Below are 16909 nucleotides of genomic sequence, written 5' to 3' on the forward strand. Positions count from 1 at the left end.
ACATGTTATTTTGGATCTCCTCACTTTTCAGTAGGGTTGTATTCTATCTGAAACATCTGAACTGTATGAAGGTCTTCTGATTGATGATCAAAGTTGGTTCCAACAGTTTGCAAAGTGTCTGCAAAAGAAAAGAGTTAATATTTAACAGCATCAGAGCTGTACTAGTAAGCACTTTGGGATTGATATCTAAATCCAGGAACATTTCCTGTCATAAATCTTTCAGGACAGTCAATGATGATTGTAAACCTGTAAATCACTGTTAAGCTCAAAACTGCAATAACAAACCTATTTGTTATTGGAGTACAGGTAACATGTCTTCTGTATTCTCCTCCTAAGTATTCATTACCTTTTAGTTCACATCAAATTCACATCAAAGTGTATTATTCTGCACAACCCTTGTGCTGTAGCTGTATATTATTTTCTACTTTGCATTGTCTGAATGTTCTTTTTCAGTGTCAAATGAAGGATGATCAATAAACTCTGTTCTATTTCTTTACGTGTGTAATACAGTATATTGTTAAAGTAAATAGACATGTTCATAGTGGGTCTTTGTCTCCTACTTTTTCCAGAAACGTATAGAGACTGCACAGTTTCGGGAGACAAAATAATAAATTTAATTTTATTTATTTTTTGTTCCGGTAAGAATGAAACATCAATAATGAAATAAAATTATTGGACTTAGTCTCTCATAATTCTGGAGTAAAATGTAAATAAGAAGTAAACAATTAATAAGTAAACAGATTCTTTAAAAGTATTTTACTTTTATGTATTCTTACTTTAAAAGCAAATCCAGAACAATGTAAAGAACACCAACTATACCAGACTGTATCTTTAAATTTACATCAAAAACTCACACCTTAAATCTTGTGAGATGTGACCAACTCAGATCCTGACAGCTTTTAATGTCTAAACACTGATTCTGTCCACATTTTCTGCCTCCATCTTGACATGGTTGTTCACTCCTACCTTTAACTTTCATCGTCTGAAATGGATTTAGCAGATCTACACAGAGCTGCTTTTGAAACATTATAAATTAAACACTGATAAATGTTCTGATGTTAAATGCTGCCACAAGACAAAATGTTATCTTTCAATTGTTGCCTGTGTCTTATGACTGTTTTTATGATGTAAAGCACTTTGAACTGCCTTGTTGTTGAAATGTGCTATACAAGTAAACTTGATTGATTGATAATATTCAGCAGGTTGTTTTTCTCTCAGAACAAAGACAGTGCTCTTATCTTTATGGAAAGAGACTATGCTTCATGATACGTGTCAATAAAATTATAGTATTAGAAAATACTGGGACAATAAATCCCCACAGATTTGTTAATCATTTCATAAGTAAATCACTACAACGATTTACTTATGAAATGATTTACTTACAGCATGTAAATAAGTTACCAGTTCAGACACTTTTTATTGCAGTTTAGATTGTGGTGATTTTATTCTTTTGTGCTGAGTTTGCATGTGTAATATGACCTTGTCGTCTATCTAATTTACAGGAATTATCAGGAAAAAACTGTAGCAAGTTTTACATCCAATAAATAAAAATGTAATTTTGATTAAGTATGGAAAGCAATTGTAAGTATCTTTATAGTGATTGTTGTGTTTATGATATTCTATTTGGAGCTGGTTTCTTCCCCAGGTTCCAGTTTTGTCTCAGACTAATTGTGGTTGACAGTAGATTTGGTGTGAATTACAGTGGGGCAAAAAAGTATTTAGTCAGCCACCAATTGTGCAAGTTCTCCCACTTAAAAAGATGAGAGAGGCCTGTAATTTTCATCATAGATGTACCTCAACTATGAGAGACAAAAGGAGAAAAAAAAATCCAGAAAATCACATTTTCTGATTTTTAAAGAATTTATTTGCAAAATATGGTGGAAAATAAGTATTTGGTCAATAACAAAAGTTCATCTCAATACTTTGTTATATACCCTTTGTTGGCAATGACAGAGATCAAACGTTTTCTGTAAGTCTTCACAAGGTTCTCACACACTGTTGCTGGTATTTTGGCCCATTCCTCCATGCAGATCTTCTCTAGAGCTGTGATGTTCTCGGGTTGTCGCTGGACAACACGGACTTTCAACTCCCTCCACAGATTTTCTATGGGGTTGACATCTGGAGACTGGCTAGGCCACTCCAGGACCTTGAAAGGCTTCTTACGAAGCCACTCCTTCGTTACCTGGGTGGTGTGTTTGGGATCATCGTCCTGCTGAAAGACCCAGCCACGTTTCACCTTCAATGCCCTTGTTGATGGAAGGAGGTTTTCACTCAAAGTGTGACGATACCTGGCCCCATTCATTCTTTCCTTTACACGGATCAGTCGTCCTGGTCCCTTAGCAGAAAAACAGCCCTAAAGCATGATGTTTCCACCCCCATGCTTCACAGTAGGCATGGTGTTCTTTGGATGCAACTCAGCATTCATTCTCCTCCAAACACGATGAGTAGAGTTTTGACCAAAAAGTTCTACTTTGGTTTCATCTGACCATATGATATTCTCCCAGTCATCTTCTGGATCATCCAAATGCTCTCTAGCAAACTTGAGACGGGCCTTGACATGTACTGGCTTAAGCAGGGGGAACGTCTGGCACTGCAGGTTTGAGTCCCTGGCGGTGTAGTGTGTTACTGAGGGTAGCCTTTGTTACTTTGTTCCCAGCTCTCTGCAGGTCATTCACTAGGTTCCCCCGTGTGGTTCTGGATTTTTGCTCACCATTCTTGTGATCATTTTGACCCCATGGGGTGTGATCTTGCGTGGAGCCCCAGATCAAGGGAGATTATCAGTGGTCTTGTGTGTGTGTTCCATTTTCTAATAATTGATCCCACAGTTGGTTTCTTTACACCAAGCTGTTTACCTATTGCAGATTCAGTATTCCCAGCTAGGTGCAGGTTTATAATTTTGTTTCGGGTGTCCTTTGATAGCTCTCTAGTTTTGGCCATGGTGGAGTTTAGAGTGTGACTGTTTGAGGTTGTGGACAGGTGTGTTTTATACTGATAATGAGTTCAAATAGGTGCCATTAATACAGGTAACAAGTGGAGGACAGAGGAGCCTCTTACAGAAGAAGTTACACGGCTGTGAGAGCCTGAAATCTTGCTTGTTTGTAGCTGACCAAATACTTATTTTCCACCATATTTTGCCAATAAATTCTTTAAAAATCAGAAAATGTGATTTTCTGGATTTTTTTTCTCCTTTTGTCTCTCATAGTTGAGGTACATCTATGATGAAAATTACAGGCCTCTATCATCTTTTTAAGTGGGAGAACTTGCACAATTGGTGGCTGACTAAATACTTTTTTGCCCCACTGTATATACACTGCTCAAAAAAATAAAGGGAACACTTTAACATTTAAGTGAACACTGAAGTGTTCCCTTTATTTTTTTTGAGCAGTATACATGACTGCCTCATAAGTTTTAGGTAAATCAGTGAAATGTTTGTGGCTAATTAAGACACAAACCACTTTATTTTATGTCTGGAATTTACAAGGTGCATGTAGTTTTATAGTAGACACTTCACTGCAGATATTTAGACAAACCACATTCACAAGATAAGAAAACATTATCCAAGGATAGCTTCAATTTGAAAGAACACACACAGGCATGTTCCAAAATTTACATTTTTTTATTGCGCTCATTATCACTTCCAGATTTTTTTTTGTAGACATGACCCTGCACGTTTTAGTTTTACTTTTATACTGAAGCTTATATCCAGTTTTTTAGCTTCATTATTTCCCACAGTATTACAGGTTGCATTTTTATTTAATCCAATCTATTTTTGCTTAGATTTAATGCTAAACCTAAACCTATACAGTTTCCTAAGTACAAAAACATAATACTCCATCTTTCTTGACCGTTCTTTAGTTTTTCTTACTATAGATTGTATATTGGAGCTAGTTGTGTGTTTGAAAGTATCTCCTTCTTTATTATTAGGAAGTTTGAACAAATCTCCCAAATTATTTCTTTACATAATAAAGCAACATAAAGCAAAAAAAAACAACATAGAAAACATGTGCACTTAATGTAAAATAATACAATATACACATACATAAGCTACTAAAACAAGAGCTAAAACTAAAATGTTTGCATTTATTTAATGCTACTGCTGGTTCTAAAGTCACTTACTCTTTGCAGTTTATGCATTTTTGCACATGTCCAGTTGCATGCATGCTTCTGCTGCAGCTGATCTCTAGGTGTCTGAAAGTGACTGAGGTGTTTCCTGCAGAAGAATTTCACCTCTGAACCCCAGAGAAACACTCTGCCCATTCATCATGAAGAATCAGGAACACACACTCGTTCAAACATACAGTCAGGAGAAAAGAGACCAGTGGGAACATGTGGGAATGAATACACTTCATTTAGGTTTTCCATGATGATTCATGAGATCGTGATGCCAATCAGTCTCCTAGAGCCTGAACCTTTGACCCCTGCAGCTGGAAGCAGCACATTTGGTTCTTGTTCTGAGTGATTACGTCTTTACAGTCCTTTCTTCCATCACAGTGCTCCATATCCTCAAATTTTCCTCGCCACCCCCTAAATTTGTTCTAAAGTATTCCAAGATTTTGCTGTATCTGACATGCGTCTTTCACTATGTGAATTATCTCCTTCTTAAAACAACCAATCTGAAACTGTGCTAAGAAATCTGATTTTTCCCTTTTCTTAGTTTGTCCAGTTGCCTTCCCTGATCCCAGTTTTAGTTTCTATCATTACCCACCGTATATCCTCAGCACACAGCTGGGGTTCTGGTGATTGTTGTTTTCCCTCCTTTAAATTAAAGATGCCATAATTACTGAATTTAGATAACAGGTTTCAAACCAAAGTGATCAAAGATGGCAGCTTTTAGACGTGTCTCTACTTCAGCACAGCTGAATCAAATAATAAGGTAATCAGCAGGAATCTATAGACCACAAGAAGCTGCAAACTGATAATTTACAAAGTGAATATTTCCATCTATTTATAATTACAGTCAGTACTTAAGTATTGACTGTATATAAGTATATAAGTATAAGTATATAAGTATATACAGTTTTTAAGTATATACCAAACCACCAAAAATAATCAAATATTCACCAGTGGATGTCAAAGCCAAGGCTCCATATCTGGATACTTTAGTAGACATGGCTAATGTCACTGAGGAAGAGTAATCGCTTCAGGAGGAGGAAACTTAAAGGGCTCTTTGTGTGTTTGAAGAACTCTGATGTCTGGACTGCATTTGGCCATATTCTGTTACTTTTCTTTTTTGCATACTTTGACATAATAAGTGAGTTCTGGGCGGGGGGTTCGTGTGAGGTGTTAGAACCACCACTGTGTAGATTATATATGCTCTGTTGGTAAAGAGACTGAAGGGATAAGACAGATGAGGGAGAAGCAAAGAGTGTGTGAACTTCATGTTAATCATGTGAAGTGATGAGAGGGTTGAGAGTTTTTATTGTGAAAGAGCTGGCCCGCTTTTTTTGAAAAGTCAGAGTGTGAAAAATACCTGACCTCGCTACTTAAAACTAATGGACTCATCCATTAAAGCCTTGTGAAAACACAGCCTAAGTGGAGGAGCATTAACTTCAGAGTAGGTTGGAATGCATGCATGTGTGTGTGCATGTGTGTGTGTGTGTGTGTGTGTGTGTGTGTGTGTGTGTGTGTGTGTGTGTGTGTGTGTGTGTGTGTGTGTGTGTGTGTGTGTGCGTGTGTTTGAGCAGCAACTGATTGTCAAAGTGATGGATGAGTGTTAGTGTATTGTATGTGTACAGTCGTGAGTGAGGGCCTGTGTGTGGATGGGTAAGGCTGTGTGTCTTTGGAGTTCAGTGTGTGGCAAAAAGATGAATTAGCCCGCAAGTTATTCAGTTATTTCCTGTTTTAATAAATCAGAGAGCAGTGTGGGGTCTCTCACAGGCCCACTGTGGTGCTACTGCACTCGCATTCAAACCCTCACAGCAACATCAATTGCTGTGGACAGCTGGGAAAAAAATTATTTCAGTTCACATCTTACTTGGTTAAATTAAACATTTGAACCACAATTTATTATTTGGGCAACGTGGAACGTCATGAATAAAAGTTGAAAACCAGCCAAAGTAGAAAATAAAAAACAACTTGATAATTAAAATGTGATTGGCAATAAAAACTGGTAACAATTGGTCCCTTTTATTTTGTTCTCAGAGTATTTAAATTACACATAAGAACTATGTAAGAATAAACTCATCATTTAGTTTGTGTCCTTCATGATCTTTCTTTCTGTCTGACCCTGGATGTTCTCCAGGTCTCCTCTGTTCCTCACCCCTGCTGGGTGTGTACAACCTTTGCCACAGATGTGGGAGTCACTGCTTAAAACCACAACAGTTGTAAGATATGGAGAGGAGCAACGGCATGGATTTTACAGCTTAATTAAATGTTATCATAAGTGACTGTGGTAATAAGGAGAAGAACCACGAAACAAATGCCAGAACCCGAACTTTAGACACGAGAGTTTGCTTTGGAACAGATTGGAGCTTAATGAGAAGCACACTATGGTAGAGATTGTGTTTTTCAGTCTTCAGATTAATTATATATAACTGCAGGCCATGCTTCTCTGTGGAGATGGATATCATGTGCAGCATTTAGCTTTATGTGTGAGTTGGACTGTGATGGTCAAACAGTCTGTGCTTCTTTAAAGCAGAGCAACATCTGTGACCTTCGATGACCTTTGGTTGACGTGATCCAGCCTCGTTGGCTTGTGTTTTACCACGATGTCACCAGGATTTTTGGAAAATAGCTCTTGTCTAAGTATTTTAAAATCTATGAACTAAACATCGGCATGGAAAATTTTTGCATGGATGTTACTGTTATTTCTTTTCTTTTTTTTTTTTTTCCAAAACAGAATTATACCAAAAGTTACAGACAGATTAGCATGAAACTTTTACCAGCGGTGGGACACGGCCCAACATATGCCTGGAGGTTGGCCCAGATCCTGAGTTCAGATCATTTTATTAACTTATGTATTTATTTTTCTACTGCCTTTGTTATCCATTGTCCTTAACCTTAAACGAAAACCAAATTGAATAAAATCTTGAGCTTTTTCCAAAATTAAAACTTGAGCAATGGAAAGTTATAACAGATAAGGGGTCCTAAATGCCTTCTTATGGAGCTTTATGAAGGATTTCTACTTTAATAGTTTGCTTTAGGATGGACTCAGTGCATTGCTGCTTTGTGTATCACTTAAACAGTATGTTCAGTGTTTGAATCAAAAATAATGTAGGACCAACCACAGCAGCCTCATTCAGCCAGTGATGATGAATAAATAAACAACTGGAGAATATATATTTTACCCTAAAGTCAGCTACATATAGAAAATACTAATAAATAAGAAGAGTGCTCCACCAGTTTCTTGCCCTCATGTCCCTTCTCGTTTTTTGAAAGTGATGCTTCAGTCTGAGGTGATGATCAAAACACTAAAATGCTGAGCGGTCAGTCTGGCATTAAGCACATCAAAGATAAAATATACCCAAGATGTGAAGTTGTTTCTTTTAGATTCATTCTTTCCCAGAGAGATTTCTGGAAAAGTCTGAAGAAGTCAAAGAGTTCTTCTAAAATATAGCCACGGCATGTTATTTTTCATTAGTTTGTTATTTTAGAGCTGGATACTTCAGACAAAACACAAACTTATCTTTAAAATAAATGATTTTAAATTGATCAAGCAGTGAATTGGTGCAGTGAATATTTGTACCTGTTTACAGTATTTGCTGCCCTCTCGTGGATGGAATGGATATTTCAAGACGTGGAGAAACGGTTAGAAGGTGCCAGAAACGGGATTGGTAATTTGACTGTGTGTAATGTTTCTCCCGGTGCCTATGCTGAAAGGAAGCGCCAGAATGCTCTCTCACAAAACACAGAGGATTAAACCAAAACGCCCTCAGTCTGGAGTGGAGACCAGCCCCATGGTGATTAGTGAGTGCTACCATAACAACCACGGCACCATTCAGATGCACCATTAATTTAAAGTATTATAAATAGTGTGCTGAATATGTAAGCTCCAGAATTAACATACAATTGCCTGACAGACCCACATCTAGCTATTTAAGGGTTCTTAAGGCAATACTGTGTTCAACTCCTTCTAAACTCCTAAAGAACAAAATGCATTTCCAGTTTGTTCTGTATGTTTTGCTGCCTGCACTTATAACCTAGAAGGAGATATATGAGAATTAATTATAACTTAATCTGGCATTAGGAATGACTGCCTATGTGAAAGTAACAGATTTAACATTTAAGAATATCCGCTGTCCACAGCAAAGCTTCATTTGATGCAGCCACAATGTATCTAAAGTGTTCTAAGGCAGGGACTTAAAGAGCAAAGCACTGTGATGAAGAAAGCTGGCCCTATTCTGGGACTACTATGGGAATATGAAAATAAAATATATGCATAATAAAATCAAGAATATAACAGACAACCGTGAGCATTTTCTTCAAGAGACTGTATACAACAGAACTTCTTCATTCAGAAAAATTGTGTAATATAAAGAACACTTTTTGTTCTGCATAAGCTCCTCCCTTGCCGCTGGTGAAGGTTTTCCAACCGCCTAGTGCGACGTTGCACAGAAAGGAGCAGACCCACACAAACACAGACCCGGAAGCATAACGCCAACCGTAAACACAGCTGTAAGGCTGTGTTTTGCATTCTGAAAGATGGTGTACGTGTCCAATGGTGAGTGGATTGTACTTTTTTTTATCACTCTTTTGTTAAAATTAAATGATATGTACAGCTTTGTATTGAAATCGGAATGTATATAGACATTTTTAAGGTTACGTAATGGTTTGTTTTGGGACCATTAAGCTATTATTAGCTGTTCAGTTCGTTAGCTTAGCCTTTCTGAGTTAGCTTAGCAGCTGTCAACTGACAATACGTGTGTATTTTTATACCATTTTAACATAATGTACCTCAAAATAACAAGAATTAAAAGACGTGTTTTTGTGTCTGTCATACTCCAAGTGGATTTTATGTAGATAACACTTTAATAGAAGTCAAGTTAGTGAGTCAGTGGCAGGTGAAAGAGAACTGAACATTTGCTCTTTTTGATTAACATTAATATTAAACTGTTTTTGTAACCTAATGTTTCCTACTTCATGCTTTGTCTGACCTTCAGGCCAGGTCCTGGACAGCAGGTCTCAGTCCCCCTGGAGCTTGTCGTTCCTGACTGATATGTTCTGGGGGGCTGTGGAGTTCGTCAGCCTCTTGTGAGTTAACCAGTCCAGAGATTTGAAAAGCTTGATATTATGTAGTCATTACCCACAGAGTGATATTTATCAGGTGTTTATTGCTGTTAATTTGGACGATTATTGCTTACTGCTAAAACATAAGATTCAGTTTCTCAGAAATGTTGGACATTATGAACACCAAATGCTGGGTATCTTGAAACGGCAGGTGTAAGCTGCAAAAGGTCATTTCCAAAGAACCTGGGTTTTTTAAGTACTGTATTCAGGCATATAGATAGAAAATTTGGTGGAAGGAAAAAGTGTCAGTACCAGAACTTATTTCTCTGCATTTGGCATTTCTGTCAGATATTCATTTTTCATTTGGCTGTTTGTCCAGGAGAGCATATTTTCCCAGGTTTTTTTTGTGTGTCTTTAGATGCAAGTCATAGCCATGAAAGTGCTTGAAATGCATCATTATGTGTTTATTGCATGCAAAATACTTTTTGAGTTTAAACTGGTCTGTTGAGTTATGTACATAAATTAACTTTTTATATTTTGTGGGGATTCCCCTGTAAATGTAAAGATGAAATCTGGCCTTTTTTATCCCGTTGGTTATACCCAACTTGGTGCAGCATTGTTTTAGTGAGGCATATACAGATATCAAAATCTGTATAACACAGGTGTTGTGTTAAAAGCAACTATCATACAAAGCTGTTATTTCATATAGTCTGTTCTTACTTTTTGTTTTCTACCAGTTTTAGGACAATACTTCACCCTGACATGTCAAGGAATGGAAACGTGGCCTCATCACGCTTCAGTGATGGCAGAGGGTAAGTCCCAGTAGTACCGTCACCTCACCACTGATGCATGGAAACTGAGAACGAAACATCTGAGAACAGCTCTGCCACAAGAGAGGGGATTGCCAGTTATTACTTTTTCACCTGAAATGCTTTGAATCCTTACTAATTTACTACATGCAGAGATAGTGTTGATCACTTTTACACCCATGGATTTATGAGCTCTGTGGTCACATCTACTTGATTCTGCAGACCTCCAGGTCCTCCTGGTGGCAGAAGGCGGATGGGTCGAATAACTCACGGAGCGGGTCCCAACCCTCCACCAATGGGTGGAGGAGGATGAGGAAGGTGAGTAATGGTGTTTTCCTTAATAAAACTCAACGCAAGTGATGGATAATTTGTACATTCATTTATGGAGTTTGTTGCCTTCTTTGTTTATTCATTAAGTTCTGGTAGCTACTGCAGAAATAAGTTGCTTTTAGCCTAGTGGAGTTTAATGTCCACTGTCTCCAAAAAAAACATATTTGACATATTAAGGAATATAAATAACGTCGTTCCTGTACATTTCTTCACTTTAGGTAAACGCCTGCACATACAGTGCGGGCGTGGGGCCGAGGCACAGTGTCTGTCCTGACAGCACGCAGACGGTAACGGCGCCGTGCTGAAGCCCTTCTTCATCAGCTGCCACTGCTGCTTGCAGTTTTTTGACGTCTTTCCGGGAATACCTACACATAGGAGCCGGATTGGCCGATTCAGCAGCGTCCCTCCTCCCTGTTTCTGTTTTCCCTCTGCTTCTGTCCTTCCAGGTCACATCACTGTCTGACTCATTTAGGATCTCGTCCTCCCCTGGAATCGTCATCATTTTTCTTTTCTTTTTTACTTTGTGTTTAAATAAATAATCTATACTGAAACCAACACATGCATATAGCGTAAACTGTATAAAAGCAGAGACAATTGTTGATATTGTTTTTTGGTTAAGATTTTACAATGTAGTTATTTTGTGAGTGGATAAAAAAAATAAATAAATAAAATAAAAATAGTACTAACTTGTCATATAGACACAAAGAGTTAAAACATTTTTGCCCAGAAATTAAGAAATAATTTTTTTCCAGATGCAGTTATCATTTTTTCTTCAAATGAGACAGTTTATTTACACTTCCTGCATGAAAATGGGAAAGCAGGAATCTTTACAGAACAATGAAAACTCTATAAAATACATTACACATCCTGGGTTATAAATATCAACCAGAACAACTTTACATACCAAATGACATATCAACTTGTCCCTTTCCTTGCCTGCCTTCTCGCGTATAAACGCTGCGTTTTAGCTTCAGGACCTCGGTTGGGTTTCACCAGACGAATGCAGCTCTTTCTCGGAGCATCCTGACACCGAAGCGCTGCCACTCTCTCTGGTGAATCCACATCTCCTGCGTGGTGTCCAGGCACGCGAGCACTGCTCCGCCCTTCCATGAAATCAGCCTGGGGTCCATGTCCTTTGGCACAAACACACCAGTGCATATAGTATGTCATGAAATATGTAATATATTTCAGATAGTAGGAGATGCAGTTTGTAAAGTGTTGAGTAAAAAAAAATAAAAAGTTTGTACTATTATCTATTAAAATTTCAAGCAATAACTTAAAGCAGACATAGAATTTGAATAAGTTTAGAAAAATCAATAATTATGATTGAATTTTTCAGCAAATCATGGTTTGATAAGCACTTCAATGGAAATTTTAGGATGAAGTAAAAAAAAAAAAGAGAAAAAATAAACTACATGTGGAAGTTTTTACCTTTGGCCGTGTGATGACTTCCACGTTATCCACCAGCCTTCTGAAGGACGGCGGCATCTTGTTGATGATGCGATGAAGCAGGAACTCCTGAGCTCCGTGAAACATGAGCCCCCCTCCCACCACCAGGATGGAGCTGTACATCTTCCGTTTGGTTTCGTCCGACGCTTCAAACACAAAAATAAAAGCTTTCTGGGATGTGCTTTATTATATCCCATTTCAAGATGTTTTGAATGGTTTCATTACATCACTTATTTATGTTTTGTGATCTCGTCCTACTCCCTTTTTATTCAGTCTTTCTACTAAAACATGTCAATCGCTTTATTTCACTCCTCCCACCACTTTCTTACCACAGCAGTCGATGCTATGCAGGATAGCCTTGTCCAGGCCCAAAGCCTTGCTCTCGAACTGGCTAATGATGGCCGACTTCCTGGAGAGGTGAGTGGACAGCGGCTCTTCCGCCTCTCCTGAACCCATCAGACACTCGGCCTGGGTTGGCCCCAGCTCCATTTCTCCAAGCATCCCTCCTCCTGCCACAATCCCGCTCCCACAGCCTCTGGGCATGTCTGACATCTCCCCCATCCTCCCCTGGCAGCCCAGCTCACCATCCAAACCTCCACCTGGCCTGGAAACGGCCTTACGCTCAGCTGCAGATTTAGAGGACTGTTGGGGAGGAAAAAACTAAAAATCATACACTAAACAAAATAAAAGAACCAGCAATTATTTATCTGAGTAAGTGCAACTTCAACCAGTGTGTGGTAATGCGAGTTACCTGGTCCCCTTTGCTCTGTGTGGACAGCAGGTAGTGTTCATCATGGGGATCTTCTGAGTTGCCTTGGGAGCGGTGCTGTAGTGATGTCATTTTCTGACCAACGATGCCGAATGTGCTCGGGTAGAAAAGACCCATTGGCGCCTACAGAGGATACCGACATGTTTTTCATGGCAAAAATACAGACTCATTCGTTAACTTCTTATAACTGCTTTAAACGGATACCTGTAATTTTTCATCCCCAAGTCGAATCTGGTATAAAAGAGCTGGGGCTTCTGGGAAACGTGTCTGAAATTCATGATCCTGTAACCCTGATATGTCCTGTTGCGAACAGACAAAGACTGTTTTGAAAATGACTTCAAAATCCTCCATTAAAAAAGCTCAAGTTAACAGACAGCATCAATTTAAAATGCAACCCTGGAAGAAGAAACTGTTTCCCTCAAACTCTTAATTACTCATAAATTCTCCCCTCAACTAACACAAACCTGATCCAGGTGACAGAATGTCTCCTTTAGATGCTGCAGGAGCTGACAGTCCAGCCTGCTGGTCAGCTGGCAGTCTCTGTAGGGAAACCCTGCCCTCTGCAGGAGCCAGAAGAAAGTGCGGGTCACGTCTGAACCACCATAGGCCAAACAGAGCCTGCAGAGTGGAGGAGCAAATACACACACAAACGCATGAAATGCAAGAAATCAACTTTTTTCTGCTGTTTATAAGTTTGTGATTTGCAGCACTTCCCCACCTCGAGTTTCGATGGGACACCCCATCCTCAACACAGCAGATGCTGGTCTTCTGATCGCCCACATCCACGACACAAGCGCTGCTCAACCCGCTGCCGAATGTCGCGCAAACCGACTCCTGGTGCACAATGATGGCTGCAAATTACACATATTTTCACTCTTTAAAGCAGAAACCATGAAGCAATGAACTGTTTATTAACATGTGTGCCTTAATACTCATAGCTTTTCATATTTTGTCCCAGTTTTGTAAAAAAAAAAAAAAAAAAATATGAAAAATGGGTTAAAGGGAACAGAATCCTAGATTTGAAAACCTCATCAATACAAACCCAAAAGAATTTGGTTAAAATTAAAATTTAGAAAAACCAACACAGTTTTCCTTGTCTTCACAACTCTGTGCTGCTTTGTATTGGAGGACCACGCTAAATTCCAACAAAACCACAGAGTGTGTGATTGCAATGTGTCAATATGAAAAGGATTGCGGAGTGTGAAGACATTTGCAACAGTAAATGCCTGGTGGTCAATACCTGAAAAACCCATGTTATGCAGCAACATGTTGACAATTTCCTTGACATGCTGTCTGTTGTAAATGTCGGGGACCAACAGGATGCATCTGTAATACTAGAAATAATGAATAAATAAAAAAGAAAATCAAAGGTTGATGCAGCAAAAGAAAGTTTTTCATGGAACTTTGGAAAGTTTATTGAGGTTAAAGCTTCTTAGTTTGCAGCACCACAGCAAAAATGATACAAATTCCATCAATAGAAACCTTTCCTAAACAAACTTCCTTGTTTTTTTTTCTAGTGTGAAAAGAATACAAAAAGATAAGGCATAAAAAGCTGAAATGAGACTTTTACCTTTAACTCTTTTAGGGGAATCTCCAGATGCTTCTGAATGACGTAACTCCAGAGCGTCTCGAGATCGGCCAGCACTGCGGTCAGAGAGCCTCCGGAGCCAGAATGCACATTGAGCTGACCTCTGACCATGGGCCAGTGGAGGTTGTAGCAGTCTGATGGATTCACATACAGAGCCTGTGATAAGAGATGATCAAGATGGCTGAACAATAAATGAACCACACAGAACACATCAAACATTATACAGACACTGTTATTGTTTCATTGTGTGTTTTACCTCTTCTCCCACCAGATAATTGGGATGGTGGCTTGTGTTTGTCCACTTCACTCTTGAACTGCTGTCTAGAACTGCTGGACGGATCTGACAGTTATAAGCCCTGGCCTGAAAACACAGACAGGAAGTTGAATCGAGTGACTTCCTCCCTAAACACCACATAATACAACCAATCCGTGTCGCTACGGCATCAGTAGCCATTTCAAAACGTCTACCATTTCCACACCGGTTGTCCCTTCTGTAAACAAACCTGTTCAGCAGACACAGGAGTCCTTCTCACACCGTTGGACATCTTCTTGGACCAGATGGCCTGGTCCACCATTTTCAGTCCATTCTGCCTCTGCTCGCTGCTCTCCGCCTTCTGTTGGCCATGAAGACAAATCGAACATGTCAAAAACAGCCAGGTACGACAGGTGTGCGTTAGAATCGTACCCGTTTAATAGTGACTTACATTCAGACCATCCCTCAGCAGCCAAGCATCTTCATACCTGGCCTGTCCACCCTGCTTATGTCGCCGCGCAATTACGTGAGGGATAATGACAGGAAGGGTGTCTGTGGCTCGGCCAATGCGAAGCGTTCTTGACCCAGGGTGGATCACAATGACAAAATTGCTCTGTATTTGCTATGAGACATAAAGGTAATACATTTTAATGTAAAATATTAACAATGAATGGTTGTGCACACGAAAACTTTATTTAAACAAGTCAAAAATATCTATGATGCTTTACAGTCAAAATCAGAAATCCATCCTAGCAACATGTTGTATAACATATAGCTTAGTGTTAGAGCATTAAATAAGATTTTATTTGCCACTTACAGGGGAAAAAAAGGAAATTTAAAGTTATAAGTGTTCAGGGAATCTATTTTAAGGCTTAAAAACCACTATTATTTTTTAAAAGAAAATATTAATTTATTTGGATGACAGTGTTCAGGACATAGTTCTGAAGAGCTATCAGATGTCAAAACACTTCACTTCACTTTTATTTTTATCCTTAAACTAAGCTTTTACACACAACCCAAAACCAGAAGGGGAAAAAATACACAGCTATTGTATTACAGCTTATAAAAAATTGTTTTCAAAATGAAAAGTTTTTTTTTCTACTTAATAAAAGAAAACCACATAGATAAAGTTTAGTGAAGTAAAATATTTAGATGAAATAAAAAAGAAATGAAGGCTAAATACTTCCTGAGCAGGTTCAGAGATAGCTGCAGGAGCGATGGGTCTCTTCACTCCGCGCTGCTGCTCCTTCTCTTTCTCCTTGTCCCGCTCCTTTTCCTTCTCCTTCCCGCTGTCCTGCTCTTTCTCGGCCTGCGTCATGGTCACTTTTTACATTTTAGTCAAAACATGTCAGGAAAAAGATAAATTGGTGTTTTACAAAGCGACTCAAAATGGAACAATATATTTCCAGTCTTGCTTCGGTCAGTGTAGGTTTTACTTCCGTGTTTTATCACGTGACTCTTCTTCGCGAGGAGATTTAGTGGTTACAGAGTTGTATTATCGCCATCAACTGGTAGAAAGCGTTGATTACATGACAGTTCTGGAAAATGATGCAAGTACAGTTGATTTTACTCTGATTATCAATTTCTGGGGCCTTCTTGTAATTCTCTCAGCTTTGAATTTGGAAAGTAAAAGTGGGACGCATTATTCAGCTGCATCCTTTAAACGTTTTTTTGTAACAGAATACAAAATAATAAACTCTAACAATCGTTTTCCTAAAATGTTTGTCAGTATGGTGGTACTTTGAGAGTAATTGACGTTGTTTGAAAAGGTTTGAAAATCACTACATCAACCCAAACAAGCTAAGTAATACCAAGAAGAAACAAAAAACATAAAAACATCTAATACTTCGTGACAAACAATGGAACATTATCTAATGACGTATATCTGCTTCAACTTTTTTATATCTTATGTTCTCTGCTTCTTTCAACACTCATGCATCCTTTGATTTCTGAAAAAAAACAAAACTTTTTTGTCTTTCTCTTATGGTTTTGATATTTTTCTTCAGCTATCTTTTGAAGATATGAGTCTATACTGTGTTTTACATATCCTTTTGTCTGTCTTTTATGTAGTTTCATTTCCAGTCTCTCTGGTATCCAAGCAAATGTGACTGCTTGTTCCATCTTCTGCATTCTGTGTGATGGTGGCTGGTTCTGCACAAAAATATCAGGTCTGCTGTTAAAAAAATGGAGAAAACAAACGGCAAACTAGTAATTAGTAATGAACTTGTGTCAAAGCTGTTTCTTAGATGGAACTGCTAAATTAAAAGGGTGTGTGCAATTTTACAACACAATACCCACCTGTCATCTGCTTTTACAGAATCCTGCTAATATACTGCTAATCCTGTTTTTCTATTTTCCATAACCGCTAAACAACCTGACCTGGATGAGCTTGAGGGCATTTGAATGTTTTCCACTTGTGAATAATTGCTTTTGTTGTAGAATTAATTGCCCCAAATAGTTTGGAAACAGCCTGGAACCATTTGATCGTGTTGAATTGAATTCCTTTAAACCAGAAACTGCTAAGCTTTCAAGTTTACCAAGATACA

General features: G+C 38.5%; 2 protein-coding genes across 2 annotated transcripts; one reads left to right on the forward strand and one right to left on the reverse strand.

Annotated features, from left to right (window-relative positions):
- The first annotated feature begins 8502 nt into the window (after positions 1–8502).
- Positions 8503–10296, forward strand: selenok (selenoprotein K). The gene is made up of 4 exons (XM_017305576.2): positions 8503–8659; positions 9099–9189; positions 9903–9977; positions 10197–10296. Exons 1-4 carry the CDS (start codon positions 8641–8643, stop codon positions 10294–10296), a joined length of 285 nt encoding a protein of 94 aa, XP_017161065.1. The 5' UTR covers positions 8503–8640.
- A 772-nt stretch (positions 10297–11068) lies between these two features.
- On the reverse strand, positions 11069–15835 carry actr8 (actin related protein 8). Its single transcript, XM_008414809.2, has 13 exons — positions 15547–15835; positions 14815–14985; positions 14614–14724; positions 14367–14471; positions 14093–14266; positions 13763–13856; positions 13241–13373; positions 12987–13140; positions 12727–12822; positions 12505–12645; positions 12083–12395; positions 11736–11899; positions 11069–11437 (listed from the first exon to the last, which is right to left on the reverse strand). Exons 1-13 carry the CDS (start codon positions 15679–15681, stop codon positions 11294–11296), a joined length of 1935 nt encoding a protein of 644 aa, XP_008413031.1. The 5' UTR covers positions 15682–15835; the 3' UTR covers positions 11069–11293.
- Positions 15836–16909: the final 1074 nt, after the last annotated feature.

Source organism: Poecilia reticulata, chromosome 7 (genome assembly GCF_904066995.2).
Source record: "Poecilia reticulata chromosome 7, P_reticulata-male-v2, whole genome shotgun sequence".
Taxonomy (NCBI): Eukaryota; Metazoa; Chordata; class Actinopteri; order Cyprinodontiformes; family Poeciliidae; genus Poecilia; species Poecilia reticulata.

Excerpts from the sequence above, each read along its gene's own strand:
- actr8 (XM_008414809.2), bottom strand. The coding sequence starts at position 15,681 with ATGACGCAGGCCGAGAAAGAGCAGGACAGCGGGAAGGAGAAGGAAAAG. Across the intron at positions 14,472-14,613 it reads CTCCTGTGTCTGCTGAACAG|GCCAGGGCTTATAACTGTCA; the intron begins GTTTGTTTACAG and ends CTGTGTTTTCAG. Across the intron at positions 13,374-13,762 it reads GCATAACATGGGTTTTTCAG|CCATCATTGTGCACCAGGAG; the intron begins GTATTGACCACC and ends TGTAATTTGCAG.